Source organism: Arabidopsis thaliana, chromosome 4 (genome assembly GCF_000001735.4).
Source record: "Arabidopsis thaliana chromosome 4, partial sequence".
Taxonomy (NCBI): domain Eukaryota; kingdom Viridiplantae; phylum Streptophyta; class Magnoliopsida; order Brassicales; family Brassicaceae; genus Arabidopsis; species Arabidopsis thaliana.
Window position 1 is genome coordinate 17,971,332 of NC_003075.7, and position 17,581 is coordinate 17,988,912.

Consider the following 17,581-nt stretch of genomic DNA (forward strand, 5'->3'; position numbering starts at 1 on the left):
TATTCACTAATTTCTTCTAATTCCTAATTTTTATCGAAAATCTCATATCAGTAATTTCTAAGGTTTTGACTGGCTGCATTCTTATCTCTTTTATCCCTTATCTTTTAGTCAAAGCTTAACATTTACAGTCACTAATTTCCTTCTAATCCGATATTTTTTTAAATACTGTAATAAGGAATATTTATTCACCATTCTTCGTGGATATTGCTGCACTACACAATTGTCAAAATGTAGCTAAATACGGCAAATATGTGTTTTTGATACACAGCACTGCAATCAAGCATCGGTTTTGGCTTTTGCCTACATTAAGTTTTCTTCTTTGTCGTAAATTCACAAGTCGACATATTTTATATATTGATGATCGAAAAATGAGTGACAAACAAAGCTAGCTAATAAGTAAAATCTATCAAATCGAATTATAAAAGACAGTTTTTTGGATCTGTGGTTGTTGTATATGTGAAAAGGTGATGAAGAAGATGACTGGGCACGTCACTCTCTCCTTCTCTATCTCTCTTTCACAGTTTTAAGCAAGACGCTGCCATATAATCCACAGGAAACAGAGTTAACAAGAAAAGCTTTGCAATTGCAGGTCCCCAAAAAATAGAATAAAAACTATAAGAAGAAGCGTAGAAGAGGCTCTCTCACCTTGTCACTGGTATGCATGAACCACCATGGACCCTTCCTCCACATTAATCTACCATACACACACACATTTGAGAGCTTTATTATTACCACAAAAATTACACTTTTGGTTCACCTTGTATTTATTTATAGATAGATACAGGTAGCTCTTTCTTTACCTGCTGAATCCAGCCACCATCCGCAATCCCATGAACATGCTCAGCCCCACCCACACTCCACTTAGCCCCAACCCTGCCGGTGCATACAGCATGAACGCTGATGATATTCCTCCCACCACCATCTGCCACACACACACAAATCAATCAATCACCCTATATCTTATCTTTTCTTTTAACAAAGAGGACTTCTCTCTCTCTCTCTCTCTTCCTTACCATCGAGCAAGCCGCGTAGGGGAAGTCAGACATCCCATAGTGCAGCCCATCAAAGATAAACGCTAGCGCTGTTATTGGTTGAGTCGCCGCTACAAACTGAATGCATGTTACGTGAATATAACAGGAAAAGCTCGGCCCACTCTATGTAATTACATCACTCACCAATACACCCTTTCTCACAATCCGCAGAACTTCAGGGTCTTTGGAAAACAAACCAGCTATTGAACTGAAAGACATCCCCAACACAATAGCCAGTGCGATCCCAGTCACCACTCCTATCTGTACAACACCAAACACGTTACATCTCTCTCTATATATATATATATAACAAGAGATCAAGTAGCATCCCCAAAAAGTGAATATGAACTGCGAAAAGGGAAGTAGGCTCAGACCTTCAGAACAAAAGTAGTAACCTCTTTCACACCTTCAAAGTCTCTTTTGGATGCAGAGCTCGCGATCAAGGCCTGCTCAACAAGACACACGAGGCTTAATTACATTCTATTTAATACCAAAGAGATGAAGAAAGCTATAGCCAAAATCTCTAGGTATGAAAACCAAGCTGAGAATCTAATACCTGTCCAGATGAAGCTAGTGCATCAGTAAGCAGAGATACCGCCAACCACACTTGCATGCATATCTGATGTGCTGCCATTGCGAAAACTCCCTGACGAGCCGCCATTGATGTGGCAACAGTCATGGTCACGAGCACAGAAAGAGTCCTTCCCAGAACAAATCCCCCTATAATTCAAGTCAAGTTTAAAACCTAGAAATATCAATACAGTGCTTACATCCATAAGTCCCATAAGGGAGAAACCAGTGTCTACATACCTGATTTTAGGTAATCGCCGAACTTTAGTGACCCAATCTTTGGAGGAAGCAGTATAACTCTTTTGTTCAAGAGTATAAGCATCAAAATGGCAACAGTGTACCTATGAATCAGAGGAAAGGGGTTTAGCACCATCCTACAAGGTTGACCAAAGGAGGAAAACAGGAAAAGAAAAAAGATCTATGGATACATACTGGGAGATGACACTAGAGATTGCTGCCCCGGCTACACCCATCCTGAATTTGTATATAAACAGAGGGAATAGAAATACAGCCAGAAAATTACCAATACCTGAATTATGGAAATTAGGGAACGAAAGAACTGATGTAAACCGAGAACAATAAAGATAATCTAATGTTCTTGGATATGTAACAAGATCTCAAAGAATGCTAACCTAAACAGTAGACTGGAGTTTTTGTATCCTTGAATCCACGAAAAATGCCTTGAAGTGCTAAGGAAACCACATAAGCAGGAGCACCAAGCGCCCTAAGGACAAGAAACTGCCGCGCAGGGATGAACATTTCTGACATCTGGGTTTCAGGTAAAAAAAAAGACAGAAAACATGCATTCCTCAGCATAGATTTCTCACGAAATTTCGTAAGACATAGAAGACAATAAGCACTCTCTGGACCGAACTTACAGATTGTATACCCATTAACCTTAGAAAGGGTCCAGATGCCAAAGACAATGCCAGTGCCTCGAAGATGCCAATTCCAATGGCTAACACTAGCGCTGTTGACACTGAAGATAACTGTTTCCTTTCTGGTAAACCTTGAGAAGGTATGTCACTCTGACTATCTTCTGTAAATCCATTCAAAGAGATATAAGGCTGGGAAAAATTGGGAAGAGAAAAAAGCTATTATCAACGTATACCTGAGGCTAAATCTTGAGCGGCAATCTTTGCAATATCTTCAGCGACGAAAGAAGTGGCAACGCTGAGGAGCGGAATGTTGAAGAGCTTTGATATGGTATTGAAAATGGCCATGGAAACGCCAGCTGAACCCAACTCTACAGATCCTGCATATTGGAAAGAAGGGGAGTCCTTAGAACTCTCAAAACAACATCTTCCATGGTGAAATAACTCTAGAGAAGCAAAGGAAAAATACCGAGCCTTCCGATGTATGCAGTCTCCATTAGCAGCGTCAAAGGATCAATAGCTTGGCCAGCAATGGCTGGAAGAGAGAGCATCACGAGTTCTCGTTTGATATCGACAGGACGTGCTACACCAGTGTGAACCCCATTAACCTCCCTAGCAAGAACGGAGACCAAAGCATTACATAGGCAAGAAACGCAAAGCAACATGGCCAAAGAGTAACAAAGGGATAACGCAACACCTCAATAGCCTTACGGGAGTTTGTCCAGTGAAGAGCAAGAGTCATCTTCTTCCCCCAACTTGACGACACCGCAATCAGGGTTAGTCTGGCTCTTGCGGCGAGTAACAAAAGGGAACATGGGGTTTGGATTGGTGTGAAGGGAGCATTTTTGGGGGGCAGAGACATTATTGATCCGAGATAGAGGTAGAAAAGTCCCTTGTTGGATTTTGGGTTTGGCAAAGCTAGAGTTCCTCCTATTCGCCAAGGGCAGCCCACCACCCACTACTACTCTACTGGACTCCATCACACACAGACACTGCAAAAACGAAACTTTACTAGTTCGTCTATATATAATTAGAACCAAAAGAAAGAAAGAAAGCTTCGAGGATGATAACTGACCTAAATTCCGGTTCTTTAGGGGAAGAAAATTGGATGAGCGTGGGAGAGAAAAGAAACGACGGTGAAAGAAACTAAAACGATATAGAAAACCGAGAAGAAGACGATAGTGGCAGAGGAGAAGAAACGATTCAAAACCGAAACTTACGGAATCGGGAGGATGATTGAGCGGTGCGAAAGAGATCGTCGAAGAAACAGACAGAGAGAGAGAGGGTTCAATCAGGGGTTAACCGTTGCAGGGAGGCGGTTTTTGTTTGGGGAAGACGATGGTAAATGGGCCTTTTGCTTCTCTTTAGTTAAGCCCATTAAAGCCCACTGACATCGGCACCTTATTAGAAACAAGAAAAATATCTTCTTTTCTTTTTGTTTCTGCGTCCCGTTCGGTCGTGTCCAAACCGCTCTAAGCATATCTTTTTATTTTTGCTGCGAAAGTGCGAGTGAGTCCCTCTCATGATTATAACAAACGATTTTTAATAATAAAAGATTTAATATTGTAATGCATCATTTTTATTCAAAACCAAATTAAAAAAAAAAAAAAATGACTTGTTCTTCTCTACGCTTTTATCCTTCTTACATGTCATCACGTATGAGATATGTTCTGCTATTGACTCGAAACACATCTTTCTAATATTAGCTTTTTTTGTTTGACTTCATTTTTTTCAAAAAGAAAAACCTTTTTAAAACTCATTCAATGCTTGACGTTTTAAATCCCAATCTTTAATAGGATAAGTTTGTTTTCAGAATTCAAAAAAACAAAATTAAGTCGATTTCAATTCATGATAATAATCTAAACAGCTAATTAACATTTGGCAAAGTAACAATAATATAACTACATTTGAAAGAGAGAGCAAGAGATTCGCTGTGGTTTGCTTATGCATAAGAATAAAGGGAATTAAAAAAAACCAAACTCAGTTTTTTTCTTCTTTTTTAAAAAATTTGTGTGTGTGTTTGTTTGTTTGAGATTAGTTTGGACTTTGGAGTTTTGTTCATAGTTTCTCGGCAACCAACTTCTCCTCTGCCTTAACGTCATCGAGAAATGGCGTCTTCTTCCTCTTCCTCCTCCTCCTTTTGCACTCTCTCCTTCCCATTTCTCTTGTTTTCTTCCTATTCTTTGTAGCCTATCCTCCTTGCTTTTTTTGTGTCTGCGTTATACAACTCATTAATGGCCTCTTTGAAGTTGAAGAAAAGGGATAATGGCGCTGAACCCGACAAGAAAAAGCTGGTCATCGCCGGTATTCGCCACCAGTTACTCCTTCTCCTTCGCCGCCGTCACCGTCTATTTCCGCTGGTATCTGCCGTCTCCGGCTGTCTCCTCCTCATCCTCTTCTCATTCTCCACCCTCTCTCCTCCTCCATTGATCCATCATAACAATCAAGTGGCCGTCGAACCCAATCCAACCACTCCATTTCGTGTACCCGTACGTAAACTCTTTTTTGTTTCATTGAGGTTTTACACAAACTTTCCAGGTCATTCATGATCATTAATGCGTGTCACAGGAAAATGGCGGAAGGTCGGATCGCCAGTTATGGAGCTCGAGATTGTCCAACTTGTACTATGCCTGCAGTAATGCAACTGACACCTTTCAAGGTAAAGATTTGATCCATTTGCGTAAATAGACGCGAAAACCAGATATTCCACTCTCTGCATAAATTGACTTAAATTGAAATTGTGGCAGTTACGGATACGAGAAGCCAAACCAATCGGTATTTACTGATCGCAACAAGCGGAGGGTTAAACCAACAGCGGACAGGGGTGAGTTCCTCCTTGTGTGTTATGATGCTTCTTCAAGTGGTTAATTCATATATATATTTCTGATTAAGTTTGGTTTCTACTGCAGATAATAGATGCTGTAGTAGCGGCATACATTCTAAACGCCACTCTTGTGGTCCCTAAACTTGACCAGAAGTCGTACTGGAAGGACACCAGGTCCCTGCCCTGTCCCTCTCTGTTCCCATTTTAAAAATTTGTTGGTTCGAAGTTCTAACACACAGGTTTTGTTTTGAATTGTTTTGTGGTACGCAGCAACTTTGAGGATATATTTGATGTTGATTGGTTCATATCGCATCTCTCCAAAGACGTGAAGATCATCAAGGAGCTTCCTAAAGAAGAGCAGTCAAGAATATCCACCAGCCTACAGTCAATGCGTGTCCCAAGGAAGTGCACGCCTTCTTGCTACTTGCAGCGTGTTTTGCCCATTCTTACTAAGAAACATGTCAGTTCTCCTCTTCCAAACTATATCTATCATGATTGTACATATGCTCATCTTTTTCTAAATGTTGCAGGTTGTACAACTCTCCAAATTCGATTACAGGCTGTCCAACGCTCTTGATACAGAGCTCCAGAAACTGCGTTGTAGAGTCAACTACCATGCCGTCAGGTATACAGAGTCTATCAACAGGATGGGCCAATTGTTGGTTGACCGGATGAGAAAAAAGGCCAAACATTTTGTTGCCCTTCATCTCAGGTACACACATACAAATTAATATCTTAATATGTAATAACATTTTTCAAGTGTGTAGCTAATCAATGTGCATGTTGGTTCCTAGATTCGAACCTGATATGCTGGCCTTCTCCGGATGCTATTACGGCGGTGGTCAAAAGGAGAGACTCGAACTCGGAGCTATGAGAAGAAGGTGGAAAACGTTACATGTGAGAACATCATGCATTGCTTAATTTGAATACCATAAATGAATGTTAGGTGCAGTATCAACTCTTCTTAATTCTATTATTGGGGTTGTTGCAATGTGCAGGCGGCAAACCCTGAAAAGGTACGGCGGCACGGGAGATGTCCCCTGACGCCAGAGGAGATTGGTCTGATGCTCAGAGGCTTAGGTTTTGGGAAAGAGGTTCACTTGTACGTTGCATCAGGCGAGGTATACGGAGGGGAGGATACATTGGCACCTTTAAGAGCTCTGTTTCCGAATCTTCATACAAAAGAGACACTGACCTCCAAGAAAGAACTGGCTCCGTTTGCAAACTTCTCATCACGCATGGCTGCTCTTGACTTCATTGTCTGTGATAAGAGCGACGCATTTGTCACAAACAACAACGGCAACATGGCTCGAATCTTAGCTGGGAGAAGGTATAACTCTTAGTCCAGCTGTGTCTCTTAACATCACTTTTTCCCTCTCTTTTCTAATATGCACATGCATGTGTGTTTGCAGGAGATACTTGGGACACAAAGTAACCATCCGTCCAAACGCCAAGAAACTCTACGAAATCTTCAAAAATAGACACAACATGACATGGGGTGAGTTCTCATCGAAGGTCAGAAGATACCAGACGGGTTTCATGGGGGAGCCAGATGAAATGAAACCAGGAGAGGGGGAGTTCCATGAGAACCCAGCCTCCTGCATTTGTCGAACCTCTGAAGCAAGAGTCAAAGAAAAAGCAAAACATGTAAATGAAGATGACTCATCGGAGTACTCAGAGATTGGTAATGTCCCCATATCCAGTAGAAGCGATTTGGATCACTCACAATTTGATGAAGTGATCTTCTGAGACTAAACTCATGTTTTTTTATGCACGAATCAGCATTGTTTGTCAATAGAGAAATTCTTTTTCAAAAAAACTGTAATGTCATTTAAGTCGCAAGGTTACAGATAGAAAAGAATAATGGTGTACATATATAGACCTTTTGTACATACATATACAATCCTTTTTCTTCTTCTTAGCTCTCTCTTGTTTTGTTTCATTCATTCTTATGAAATCGTCAGATTATGCATTCCCGTTGATTCTTCCTCTCATCTAATAAACAAGTCTGTTACTTACACATTAGAAGGAAAGCAGAGAGACTCAGTTCCAGATGTGATCGTCGCATGGATCACAACCTTCCTGAGCAATGTCTGTGATCTGAACGCCGGCGTCATAGGACTTTCCAGCTTCCCAGTTAGCTGGAAGGACCCTCTGCGACCAGACCATTTTGCCGTCGTAGCCTGCGGTCACCACGAACCTGAACTGCAGAGCTCCGTTGGGTACTTTGTCAGTAACCCACACGGCTCCGTGGCTTCTGGTCATGTAACTCCAATGTGACGAACCAACCTGAGCAATGTAAATGGCTACCACTTCAGTTTGGCCTCCTTGGTACAAGAGCTTTATCGCCAAGTAGTTTGGATTTTTGCTTGATTCTTCAACTCTCACGTTCATCTTCTTGTTACCGTAATCGCAAGGAACTCTGTTTCAATATTCAATAGTTCTTATTACTACTAGCTACTTGAAGGAAAATGAGAAAAGCTAGCATAACATAGATGGTTCGGGAATCGAACCTCCTGTATTCAATATCGACAATGCCTTGTTTGAGAAGATCTCTGTCGGCGCCAACAACAGGCTTAGCCATGGCCCTAAAGGCTCTGCTGCTAAGGACAAGATCGGTTTGGTTGGTCTTGTTCAAGTCTGTGACAATCACCGTGGTTCCTTTGCTGCTGCAAAGCGTCGGGTTCTTGCATCTGACCTGGAAGCAAGCTCCGCAGCCGGAGCCGTCTTTGTAGATGGAAGGCAGAGCCGCAGCAATGTGTCCGGCGAAGAAACCGGTAGCCATAGAGCCATATGCACAAGCTCCAGCTAAATTTAAAAACCCATAACATATACAAGAGATGAGAAAAGAAAAGGAAAAAAAAAAAAGACTGGAAAGAGTGAAGTAATGAGAGGAGATGGAAAGCTCACAGGAGAGAGCAGATGCAGAGGAGAAATAAGCTGCCTTAGAACTGTGAAGACATCGGTCGCAGGCGGCTGCAGATGAGGAGAAGAGGAGTACGACTGAGAGGAGGAAGAGAAAGCCTTGCAGCATTTTCTTGAAATTGAAGAATAACTAAAAAAACAATTATAATGTTAATGAGGTGTGTGGGGGATGCGATGAATAGAGAGGAGAGGAAGGAGAGAGTGAATCAAATATATAAATAGTGAACAGAAAAGAATGAAGAAGAAGAAGGGAATGGGTTCCAGCTCAGCATCACAGCACACGTCACGTCATATATAGAAGCAGCTGGCACAAGGGTAGGCGTGTTCATTATTTATTGAGTTGAGAGTTTTGAGTAGTAGGAATGTGTAGTGTGTGTCTAGCCTATAAATCATCATTCCAAGTAAAAAGGAAAAAAGGTAGTGTGAAAGCTAGAGCTACCACCACATTACCCAATAGTCTAGGGTGAATGACGTGGCATTGCACCGACTCTCTGCTCTGCCTCACAGCTGGGCCTGGTACTACATGTTGATGTCGGTCGGTCTCTTGTTTTCTCAAGTGATTTATTACCACACACTCTATCTAGCTAATTGTGTTCCTATTAATCATTCATCGGACATGTTAAACTGTTGATTTCAGTCAATGATGAGATCTTCAATATTCAGCAGATTGGTAGCTAAGAAACATCCATGTGAGAACGACTCTGTCACATCTACGGCATTCATTACTACATGTGATGATATCTTCATACTTCTCCCTCTCTTGTTTAAGACCCTATATCAACTGCTGATTTCTTTCAAGTTCTAATGATGGATAACAGATTTAGAGAAACACCCATGTCTTGTTGGGTTTAGGCTCATGACTAGAACAGGAAGAGTAAACCTTTGGTTCCTCTTCTTTTTTTAGTGGTGGGGCTGTAAAGAAGTCCAATGACGTGAGCAGCATTAACCAAAACCATCAAGTTTAACCCAATACTGGCCCTTTTATGTTTATGTAAGCCCATCTTCTGATTCGGCCCAATCAAGACACTTCAGTTAGCAGTAAGATTTTCAAACTTATTTTTCTAATAATGTCTAAACAATTTAAACAGTGCTTTTGCTCTCTTTATTGGATAACGTGGACCGTCCACACCGACAATCCATTGGTCGACGAAACGCAGAGTATTCGGACATGTACTATGTTTTTTATTACACTTTCCGAAAAAAACAAACCTTGTTCCGATCAAAGTCGGTCCTTAAAATATTGACTTGTTAGTACAATTTGCCGGCAACACCTTGGCTAAACGCGAACCGAGTGTTAATTACTATAAATTAACTGTAACTAAAATAAACAAACTAAAAGCTAGAGCTACTATAAATACAGTGTCGCAGGGGTTTGTGTAACTCATCAGTCCTCACAGCTAGCAAAGGAAAGTCTCGTTGGTAAATTAAAAGTGAGTCTTGAATACCTTGTTTGCGTTTTTCCTAAAAGATGGCGGATCATCCTCGTTCTACTGAGCAGCAAGAAGCTGATGCTGCAGCTTCCAAAGGCTGTGGGATGTTTGACTTTCTCAAGAAGAAACCCGAAGATGTACATTCTTCCGAGAATGCCCGTGTAACCAAGGAGCCCAAGGAAGAGGAGAAGCCTTCTCTCGCTGAAAGATTCCACCTTTCTGACAGCTCTGTAAGCTTAATTGTATACTCTTGTTCTTATGCATGAGAAATGTTAATAACACTTGTTGATGGAGGATGTGATATATATGTATATGCAGTCAAGTGATGAGGAAGCGGGTGAAAATGGGGAAAAGAAGGAGAAGAAGAAGAAGAAGAAGAAGAATGAAGTTGCTGAAGATCAATGTGAAACAGAGGAGAAGATTCCTGCGGGTATAGGCCATGAGGATGGGAAGGAGAAAGGGTTTATGGAGAAGATAAAGGATAAGCTTCCCGGAGGTCACAATGGAAAGCCTGAAGCTGAACCTCATAATGACAAGGCCAAGGAGAAAGGGTTTATGGAAAAGATCAAAGAGAAGCTTCCTGGTCATACCAATGATGAGAAGAAGAAGGAAACCTAGTTATAAGAAGACCCTTTTTTTTTTTACTTTCGCTTTTACCACTTGCGTTTTCATCTTCTTGTATTGTTGTCCACCTCGTTATGTGTCAGTGAAATGCCAACTTTTCGAATTGAACAACTCTTGAATCTTAAATAACTCATACTATTATAACATTGAAATCCTCAAGTATTTAAAACCTGTTGTTTTCATCTGTTAGTGAAAAAAACCTATGTATGTATGAAACGTTAAAACCCTAAATTTTACCACAAAAAAAAAACGTTAAAACCCTAAAACCGGCATCCAATAACCCATTAAACATATAAGAAGAAACCCATGCTTTCTGAGCAAGAAACGGTTCTGCTTAGTTAGGTTTGGGCTGACTAAAAAGGGCCCAAAAGGCCCATTTGAAATCACGGAAAATAGGAAAAAGTTCAAGGGGAAGGAGCAGCCAGAGACACGGAGAGTCTGTGTATGAAAGTGAAGGGAAAAGGAGATCGACGTCTCCTCTCAGACTCTCACGGGAAGAAGACAGTCTGTGACTTTTTGTGTTTCCAGCTGTTTTCATATCATTTCTCAATTCTCACTCGTATACCTGACAATTTGGGTTACCAAGTTGACCGTTGAAATTTGTGTTTATATAATAAGAATTTTGTGGACTATTACTAATTTACTAGTATTATTTTATACTTCCAGCATATATACATACATACATTGCTTCTTCATATTCTCTACGCGTTCAATCAATATTTCTCGTGTAGGCTGGCTATTTGTGCCAAAATACAACTCAAATTGTTTCACCCCAAAAAAAAAAAAGCAGATACAATAAAATAAAATTTATATAATTATATGTTAATTCTCATTTGTGTAAAATATTGAAGCAGCTTAAAATAAAATAAACCTCACAGTAAAAATGAAATAAAATACCTTGCAATTAAATGAGAATGCTTATTTTTAACAAAATAAAAAATAAATAAAAATCAATGCATCACCGGATTGGGATTTTATTTTCTTTCAAAAAAATAAAATAACAATCCCCAACCCAAAGGACAAAATAATGGGTATTTAATTAGTAGGTGGGGTGGCCTTATAATATATTACAGGTTGAAATAAAAACACGGAATTAGCTGATTGGAAAAGCTTCCCCCTCCCCATTGGACTTTAAATACGACACCAGAGTCATTTGTTCCGTTACTACAAAACAGAGTTGAAGCTTTCTCTTCCAACTTTATCTTCTTCTTCTTCTTGTCAAAGCGAGTATGTGCTGGTGGCTAAATGGGGCCGTTTGGACGATGATGATGATGACGATATCCATCATTTCTTTTGTTCAAGCTGATGATCCCTACCGTTTTTTCGACTGGAGAGTCACTTACGGCAACATTTCTCCACTTGGCATTCCTCAAAGGGTATTTTTTTTTTTTTCCAACATCCACAAAAATGGCGGGATGCTTTCTGTTTTTGTTTGCTCGATCATGCATGCTTTATATTCTATTCATACACGCAGGGAATCCTGATAAACGGACAATATCCAGGACCCGATATTTACTCAGTCACCAATGACAATTTGATCATCAATGTTCACAACGATCTCGACGAGCCCTTTCTCTTATCTTGGTACCATTTATCTAGCTCCCCTTCTCTACCATTTTCTTTCATTCATTAGTTATATTAGAGGAAATAGATATTGGAGTTTGGTAAATGGCATGATGGAGCCAATTTGCATGCACTAGTGTTGTTTCTTCACATTCTTGTTAGAGATTATATTGGTGGCGAGACGTCAAGTTTTCATGTTAATATAATATCAATGAATTAATATAATACAAAATGGTAAATACTAATGAAGGAACGGAGTGCAACTGAGGAAGAATTCTTACCAAGATGGAGTGTATGGGACGACTTGTCCAATCCCACCGGGTAAAAACTACACTTATGCCATCCAAGTCAAAGACCAGATCGGTAGTTTCTTCTATTTCCCTTCCCTCGCCGTTCACAAAGCTGCCGGTGGTTTTGGCGGTTTCCGTATCCTCAGCCGCCCTCGCATCCCCGTCCCTTTCCCTGAACCCGCTGGAGATTTCACCTTCCTCATTGGTGATTGGTTTAAGCATGACCACAAGGTATTTCTTTCTTGAATTAACAAATTATGTTCGTTTTAGTATTTGTCATTGTTATACAAGGACCATAATTAAATGTAACATTATTCAGGTTTTGAAGGCAATTTTGGATAGAGGACACAAGCTACCTTTGCCTCAAGGGGTTTTGATCAATGGCCAAGGAGTCAGTTACATGTCTTCCATCACCGTCCACAAAGGTTCATCCTAAAAACACTCAAATACTTTGATTACGAAGAAAAGCATTATATTATCTCATCATTTATTTTTTGTTGTGGAACAATTATCAGGTAAAACATACAGATTTAGGATATCGAATGTAGGGCTTCAACACACTCTGAATTTCAGAATCCAAGGTCATCAGATGAAGCTCGTTGAGGTAGAGGGAACACACACAGTCCAGTCCATGTATACCTCTCTCGACATTCACGTTGGACAGTCTTACTCGGTCTTGGTCACCATGGACCAGCCTGACCAAGACTATGACATTGTCGTCTCCACAAAATTTGTCGCCAAAAAACTCTTGGTCTCATCTACTATCCACTACTCCAACTCAAGACATAGCCACTCATCTTCTGCTAATTCAGTCCATGTTCAACAACCTGCCGATGAACTAGATTGGTCTATCAAACAAGCCCGGTCCATTAGGACCAATCTAACCGCGTCTGGGCCAAGGCCTAACCCTCAGGGTTCGTACCACTATGGTCGAATCAAGATTTCTAGGACTTTGATATTGGAAAGCTCAGCGGCACTAGTGAAGAGGAAGCAACGCTACGCCATAAACGGAGTGTCGTTTGTACCTGGAGATACTCCGCTAAAGCTTGCGGATTACTTCAAGATCAAAGGCGTTTTCAAAATGGGAAGCATACCTGACAAGCCGAGAAGAGGAAGAGGGATGAGAATGGAGACGTCAGTGATGGGAGCACACCATAGAGACTTCCTTGAAATCATATTTCAAAACCGCGAGAAGATCGTCCAAAGCTACCACCTCGATGGATATAGTTTTTGGGTTGTTGGGTGAGAATAATTAAAGATTAGCTATATCTATCGTCCTCTATATATAGTAGCTAGTAATAATGCATTGCATGCATCTGATGTTTGTGAGTACTGTCCACAGGACGGATAGAGGAACATGGTCAAAAGCAAGCAGACGAGAGTATAATCTTAGGGATGCTATTTCTCGCTCCACCACTCAGGTACAAATAGTTTCTAACTCCATATATCTTACCAAAAATTTTAAAAAATCATCTCAAAACTAGTATTTGGTTGTTGTAGGTATATCCAGAATCTTGGACAGCCGTATATGTGGCACTGGACAATGTGGGGATGTGGAATCTAAGGAGTGAATATTGGGCGAGGCAATACTTGGGTCAACAATTCTACCTTCGAGTTTATTCTCCAACACACTCTCTTAGAGATGAATATCTTTTGCCTAAGAATGCTTTGTTGTGTGGCCGAGCCTCCAATAAACACACCACTCCTTAATGACTCTACTCAGACCAATCGTCAATGGCTGATTTAGGGATATGTATTTTATTATATTGAGTTCTTTATTCTTTATAATTTCAATAGCTAGATATATGTTGCACAATTATTATATATACTTCAAAAATTGTAATGTATACCCAAATTTGATGAAAATTTTACTGTTTTGTAACGGTTATTGCTAAGTTTGAAGTTAATTTTTGTAGGCAAATGCAATGTTTTCATATGAATCAACCAAGTAACTCTACCATATCACCAAGCAAAATAGTATAGTTTGAAGAGAGAGAGTAAATTAAAAAAAAAAAAAAACCATACATAACATATTAGAAACATTAATTTCGAATAAACAGACTTTAACGATGAAATAAAAATTTAAATTATTATCCACCGGTAGATGTAGAATGTTTATTGGTATAGAAAGTTGTTCTATTTGGTCAAAGTTTTTGTTGACCTTGCAATTACAAATTACAAGGCTGTCAATCGAATGAAAAACATGGCAATGGAAAAGATTTGCTAATAATGCCAAGACAAACAAACGTTTATTTGGAAGGTTAAAAGCCTTTTAGAGAAGAAAAAAAAAGAGCAGAGAGTCAACTAATTAAGCCATGCATGTGAATCAACACCAATCCATAGCATATTCTAGTGATCAGTGACATTAATATTGTAGATTACTATATTAACCCGAATTCAAAGGGCATTAAATAGGTACTTTAATGAATTGAATTAAGAAGAGTAATATAATCAACGGCTTAGATTCGTTGCGTGAAAAAACCATAACCGAAAACAGCGGAATCCACGAAATAAGTAAGCCAAACGCAATCTAGACCGTACGATGTGAATACTTTAATGACGCCAGAATACTATGGACAGTGTAGATCAGGCGAATGGGCGTAATACACGTGGCGTAAAATCACGAGGATAGATATGGTGCAACGTAGTTCAGGCCGGTGTGGTACGAGAGAGTCTGATGATCCGACAAGGAATACTTCTAGTCCACACAATGTCAGCCTTTCTTTATTTTCTCGGTCGCTTCGAGATTCTCAATTCTGCTCTGTAGAAAAGATCCTGATGGTTCACTTTTAATATCCAACGGTTGATATAACACAAGCGCATGCTCCTCTTATGAGAACGGCCGTGGGATATAATTTAATCTCGCCGTTAAAAAATGTGACGACCGTGAGTTAACGGTTTATCTGTTACCAACCTCATACCTGTCCCTAACGGCAGAGGATAACGCCGTGAGTATGGATGGATGGGAGAGAAAAGAAGAGAGAGAGTGTGAGTGAGGAAATGAAAGGAGTCTTTTTTATTTGTTATCTCTCATCTCTCTCTCTCTTTCTCTCTGAGCTTTGCTTTTTATCAAACAAGCATCATCATCACATCCACTTCCTTCTTCTTCCTTTCTCTGTCTGTCTCTTAACCCAAATGTGGACTCTTTGAGCCGTTATTAGATCTCTGCCGCTTCAATAATGGGGAGCTTATCTTCTGAGGAAGACGACGAAGTCTCTTCCGAGAGATGCGGAAGTTACAGTCCCAGCGCCGACATTAGCGAGTCCGAGAGTTCCAGCAGCTTCTCCTGCCACCGCTTCGACGGCGAGGGTGCCTCTAGCTCCATCCCTTCTTCCCCTCGAGTTGTCGCTGGTAGAGGATTTTACTTCCCGGCCCCAGTCATGCTTCCGGTGATCGGCGGCAAAGATGTGGTCTGGGATGACAAACAACCAGACAACGATTTATCCGGTATAAAAGTTTCCAAATTTGACCTCTTTTGTAAACATTGATGAACACTAGGATTCAATTTCCCTTTTGTTTCCTATTGGGTTTCAGAAATTGAGATGATGAAGGAGAGATTTGCTAAGCTACTTCTCGGGGAAGACATGTCTGGTGGAGGTAAAGGGGTTTGTACGGCGCTTGCTATCTCCAACGCCATCACCAATCTCTCTGGTACCATCTCAATCTTCTTCCCTTTTTGTTAGTTGGTATATATAGTAGGGGTTTCTAGTTTTTTAATAAGGCTAGTGTCCACACAGCGACTGTGTTTGGCGAACTATGGAGGCTTGAGCCTCTTGCTCCTCAGAAGAAGGCCATGTGGCGCAGAGAACTTGAGTGGCTGCTCTGTGTTAGCGATTCTATCGTTGAGCTCATTCCTTCCATTCAGCAGTTCCCTGGAGGCGGAACTTATGAGATCATGGAGACCCGTCCACGTTCTGATCTCTATGCCAATCTCCCTGCTCTCAAGAAGCTCGATGCTATGTTGATCGATATGCTTGACGCTTTCTCCGATACTGAGTTCTGGTACACTGATCGCGGCATAGTTCTTGGTGATTGTGACAAGGATTCTTACAATTCTCCAGCTTCCGTTAGGCAGGAGGACAAGTGGTGGCTGCCTTGCCCTAAGGTTCCGCCTAACGGTTTGTCAGAAGAGGCCAGGAAGAAACTGCAGCAGTGTCGGGACTTTGCTAACCAGATTCTCAAGGCTGCATTGGCAATTAACAGTGGCGTGCTTGCCGAAATGGAGATTCCCGACCCTTACTTGGAGACTTTGCCCAAGGTATGCGCCTTCTCGAGCTCAAGGATTAGCTTTTTCATTGCTGCTGGAGCATAAATTCTTTTACCGTTATATGTGATTAGCTCATTGAGTTATGATTTTAAACTTAATGCAGAGCGGGAAGGAATGTCTTGGAGAGATCATCTACCAGTACTTAACTGCAAACAAGTTCTCTCCCGAATGCCTCCTGGACTGTCTTGATCTCTCATCGGAACATCAGACTCTTGAAATCGCCAACCGGATTGAGGCGGCTGTGCATGTTTGGAGACAAAAGAATGGGAGGAGGCACAAGAAGCAGGCGAAACTAAAGCTGTCTTCTTGGGGTGGCAAGGTTAAAGGCCTTGTTAATGACAACGAAAGAAATGATTTCCTTGTGCAGAGAGCCGAGACCCTCTTGCAGAGTCTCAGGATCCGTTTCCCGGGACTTCCCCAGACAACGCTGGACATGAACAAGATTCAGTACAACAAGGTACATTATAGTTTGGAGTGTGCTTTGCTGGTTGCATCATGAAACGATGCTTAGATAATTTAAGAGTTTGTGTGTGTTCTTGCAGGATGTAGGGCAATCAATTCTGGAGAGTTACTCTAGGGTGATGGAGAGCATGGCCTTCAACATCACGGCCAGAATAGATGATGTGCTTTATGTTGATGATGCCATGAGAAGATCCATCTCTGTCACAGAATCGCTATCCCTATTCAGCATCAATGGACTCAACCCTCAAAAAGCGTTCTCTGTGCAGAGCTCTCCGCACGGTTCACCATTTGCAACGCCTGCCCTAAGTGTAGCATCAAGAAGCCCGAGGAGAGCACCGCCGCTGTATTCAGTGAAGAGGAATGGGACGAGAGAGAAGGGAATAGTGGGAGAAACAGAGAAAGCATGGTCGTATGCAGGGAATCTGAGTTCAAGAAGAGTAACGGGAGTGACGCCGGAAAGAGATTAAGATTGAAAATAGAAGAATGTAAATCAATGGTTGTAGAGACTGTAGTTGTTTCTTGTTTGTCTGACTACGAAGACGAATGTGGTAATAGCAACAAGAATGTTATCTTATGTGGAGTTTTGAAATGTTGTTAACAAATCAATTCCTTAGCTCATTTACCAAGTTTACAAAGATTATGGTCCAAGTCCTAAAACTGAATGAACATCACATACCCGTCTCTTGAGTGATTTAATCATGTTCTTCATTGCACTAAAGC

The 17,581-nt window shown here is 40.9% G+C and overlaps 8 protein-coding genes across 14 annotated transcripts; 4 read left to right on the forward strand and 4 right to left on the reverse strand.

Annotated features, from left to right (window-relative positions):
• Positions 1 to 165: 165 nt before the first annotated feature.
• AT4G38380 (MATE efflux family protein) lies at positions 166 to 3,839 on the reverse strand. 5 transcript variants are annotated; one of them, NM_001342495.1, is made up of 15 exons: positions 3,552 to 3,839; positions 3,188 to 3,468; positions 2,946 to 3,088; positions 2,713 to 2,856; positions 2,480 to 2,610; positions 2,234 to 2,369; positions 2,034 to 2,130; positions 1,842 to 1,942; positions 1,588 to 1,751; positions 1,406 to 1,477; positions 1,176 to 1,292; positions 1,014 to 1,109; positions 801 to 922; positions 646 to 694; positions 234 to 535 (listed from the first exon to the last, which is right to left on the reverse strand). In NM_001342495.1, exons 2-15 carry the CDS (start codon positions 3,454 to 3,456, stop codon positions 524 to 526), a joined length of 1,653 nt encoding a protein of 550 aa, NP_001329856.1. In that variant the 5' UTR covers positions 3,457 to 3,468; positions 3,552 to 3,839; the 3' UTR covers positions 234 to 523. The 5 variants fall into 5 exon arrangements, with proteins under 5 accessions (NP_001329858.1, NP_001329857.1, NP_001329856.1 ...); NM_120000.7 differs by having other exon boundaries at positions 2,480 to 2,640; NM_001342494.1 differs by having other exon boundaries at positions 2,480 to 2,640; positions 3,174 to 3,468.
• A 605-nt stretch (positions 3,840 to 4,444) lies between these two features.
• Positions 4,445 to 7,049, forward strand: RHS17 (root hair specific 17; the record flags this gene model as incomplete). Its single annotated transcript, NM_120001.2, has 9 exons — positions 4,445 to 4,965; positions 5,045 to 5,135; positions 5,224 to 5,300; positions 5,386 to 5,474; positions 5,571 to 5,760; positions 5,831 to 6,012; positions 6,095 to 6,197; positions 6,299 to 6,630; positions 6,713 to 7,049. Exons 1-9 carry the CDS (start codon positions 4,711 to 4,713, stop codon positions 7,047 to 7,049), a joined length of 1,656 nt encoding a protein of 551 aa, NP_195552.1. The 5' UTR covers positions 4,445 to 4,710.
• A 41-nt stretch (positions 7,050 to 7,090) lies between these two features.
• EXLA2 (expansin-like A2) lies at positions 7,091 to 8,409 on the reverse strand. The gene is made up of 3 exons (NM_120002.4): positions 8,211 to 8,409; positions 7,814 to 8,108; positions 7,091 to 7,722 (listed from the first exon to the last, which is right to left on the reverse strand). Exons 1-3 carry the CDS (start codon positions 8,332 to 8,334, stop codon positions 7,344 to 7,346), a joined length of 798 nt encoding a protein of 265 aa, NP_195553.1. The 5' UTR covers positions 8,335 to 8,409; the 3' UTR covers positions 7,091 to 7,343.
• Positions 8,410 to 8,431: 22 nt separating this feature from the next.
• AT4G38401 (uncharacterized protein) lies at positions 8,432 to 8,554 on the reverse strand (the record flags this gene model as incomplete). Its single annotated transcript, NM_001125666.1, has 1 exon — positions 8,432 to 8,554. The coding sequence occupies one exon, from the start codon at positions 8,552 to 8,554 to the stop codon at positions 8,432 to 8,434; it is 123 nt and encodes a 40-aa protein (NP_001119138.1).
• Positions 8,555 to 9,085: 531 nt separating this feature from the next.
• AT4G38405 (uncharacterized protein) lies at positions 9,086 to 9,226 on the reverse strand (the record flags this gene model as incomplete). The annotated part of the gene is made up of 1 exon (NM_001125667.1): positions 9,086 to 9,226. One exon carries the CDS (start codon positions 9,224 to 9,226, stop codon positions 9,086 to 9,088), a length of 141 nt encoding a protein of 46 aa, NP_001119139.1.
• Positions 9,227 to 9,346: 120 nt separating this feature from the next.
• On the forward strand, positions 9,347 to 10,435 carry AT4G38410 (Dehydrin family protein). The gene is made up of 2 exons (NM_120003.3): positions 9,347 to 9,885; positions 9,974 to 10,435. Exons 1-2 carry the CDS (start codon positions 9,694 to 9,696, stop codon positions 10,271 to 10,273), a joined length of 492 nt encoding a protein of 163 aa, NP_195554.2. The 5' UTR covers positions 9,347 to 9,693; the 3' UTR covers positions 10,274 to 10,435.
• Positions 10,436 to 11,284: 849 nt separating this feature from the next.
• On the forward strand, positions 11,285 to 14,053 carry sks9 (SKU5 similar 9). 3 transcript variants are annotated; one of them, NM_120004.5, is made up of 7 exons: positions 11,285 to 11,655; positions 11,754 to 11,863; positions 12,093 to 12,363; positions 12,452 to 12,557; positions 12,648 to 13,374; positions 13,475 to 13,553; positions 13,633 to 14,053. In NM_120004.5, exons 1-7 carry the CDS (start codon positions 11,509 to 11,511, stop codon positions 13,840 to 13,842), a joined length of 1,650 nt encoding a protein of 549 aa, NP_195555.2. In that variant the 5' UTR covers positions 11,285 to 11,508; the 3' UTR covers positions 13,843 to 14,053. The 3 variants fall into 3 exon arrangements, with proteins under 3 accessions (NP_195555.2, NP_001329209.1, NP_001329210.1); NM_001342496.1 differs by having other exon boundaries at positions 11,385 to 11,655; positions 12,648 to 13,553; positions 13,633 to 14,041; NM_001342497.1 differs by having other exon boundaries at positions 11,443 to 11,655; positions 13,475 to 14,041.
• Positions 14,054 to 15,052: 999 nt separating this feature from the next.
• On the forward strand, positions 15,053 to 17,538 carry ROPGEF1 (rho guanyl-nucleotide exchange factor 1). Its single transcript, NM_120005.4, has 5 exons — positions 15,053 to 15,579; positions 15,667 to 15,783; positions 15,870 to 16,390; positions 16,503 to 16,856; positions 16,942 to 17,538. Exons 1-5 carry the CDS (start codon positions 15,312 to 15,314, stop codon positions 17,326 to 17,328), a joined length of 1,647 nt encoding a protein of 548 aa, NP_195556.1. The 5' UTR covers positions 15,053 to 15,311; the 3' UTR covers positions 17,329 to 17,538.
• Positions 17,539 to 17,581: the final 43 nt, after the last annotated feature.

Coding starts and splice junctions, on each gene's coding strand:
- AT4G38410 (NM_120003.3), top strand. CDS start 9,694: ATGGCGGATCATCCTCGTTCTACTGAGCAGCAAGAAGCTGATGCTGCA. Junction 9,886..9,973: donor TCCACCTTTCTGACAGCTCT/GTAAGCTTAATT, acceptor ATGTATATGCAG/TCAAGTGATGAGGAAGCGGG.
- AT4G38380 (NM_001342492.1), bottom strand. CDS start 3,456: ATGGAGTCCAGTAGAGTAGTAGTGGGTGGTGGGCTGCCCTTGGCGAAT. Junction 2,857..2,945: donor TGCATACATCGGAAGGCTCG/GTATTTTTCCTT, acceptor TCCAATATGCAG/GATCTGTAGAGTTGGGTTCA. Junction 1,943..2,033: donor ATCTCTAGTGTCATCTCCCA/GTATGTATCCAT, acceptor TCTGATTCATAG/GTACACTGTTGCCATTTTGA.
- sks9 (NM_120004.5), top strand. CDS start 11,509: ATGTGCTGGTGGCTAAATGGGGCCGTTTGGACGATGATGATGATGACG. Junction 11,864..12,092: donor GAGCCCTTTCTCTTATCTTG/GTACCATTTATC, acceptor ATACTAATGAAG/GAACGGAGTGCAACTGAGGA. Junction 12,364..12,451: donor GGTTTAAGCATGACCACAAG/GTATTTCTTTCT, acceptor AACATTATTCAG/GTTTTGAAGGCAATTTTGGA.
- ROPGEF1 (NM_120005.4), top strand. CDS start 15,312: ATGGGGAGCTTATCTTCTGAGGAAGACGACGAAGTCTCTTCCGAGAGA. Junction 15,580..15,666: donor ACCAGACAACGATTTATCCG/GTATAAAAGTTT, acceptor ATTGGGTTTCAG/AAATTGAGATGATGAAGGAG. Junction 16,391..16,502: donor ACTTGGAGACTTTGCCCAAG/GTATGCGCCTTC, acceptor AACTTAATGCAG/AGCGGGAAGGAATGTCTTGG.
- EXLA2 (NM_120002.4), bottom strand. CDS start 8,334: ATGCTGCAAGGCTTTCTCTTCCTCCTCTCAGTCGTACTCCTCTTCTCC. Junction 8,109..8,210: donor CTCTGCATCTGCTCTCTCCT/GTGAGCTTTCCA, acceptor TTTTAAATTTAG/CTGGAGCTTGTGCATATGGC. Junction 7,723..7,813: donor GTCGATATTGAATACAGGAG/GTTCGATTCCCG, acceptor ATATTGAAACAG/AGTTCCTTGCGATTACGGTA.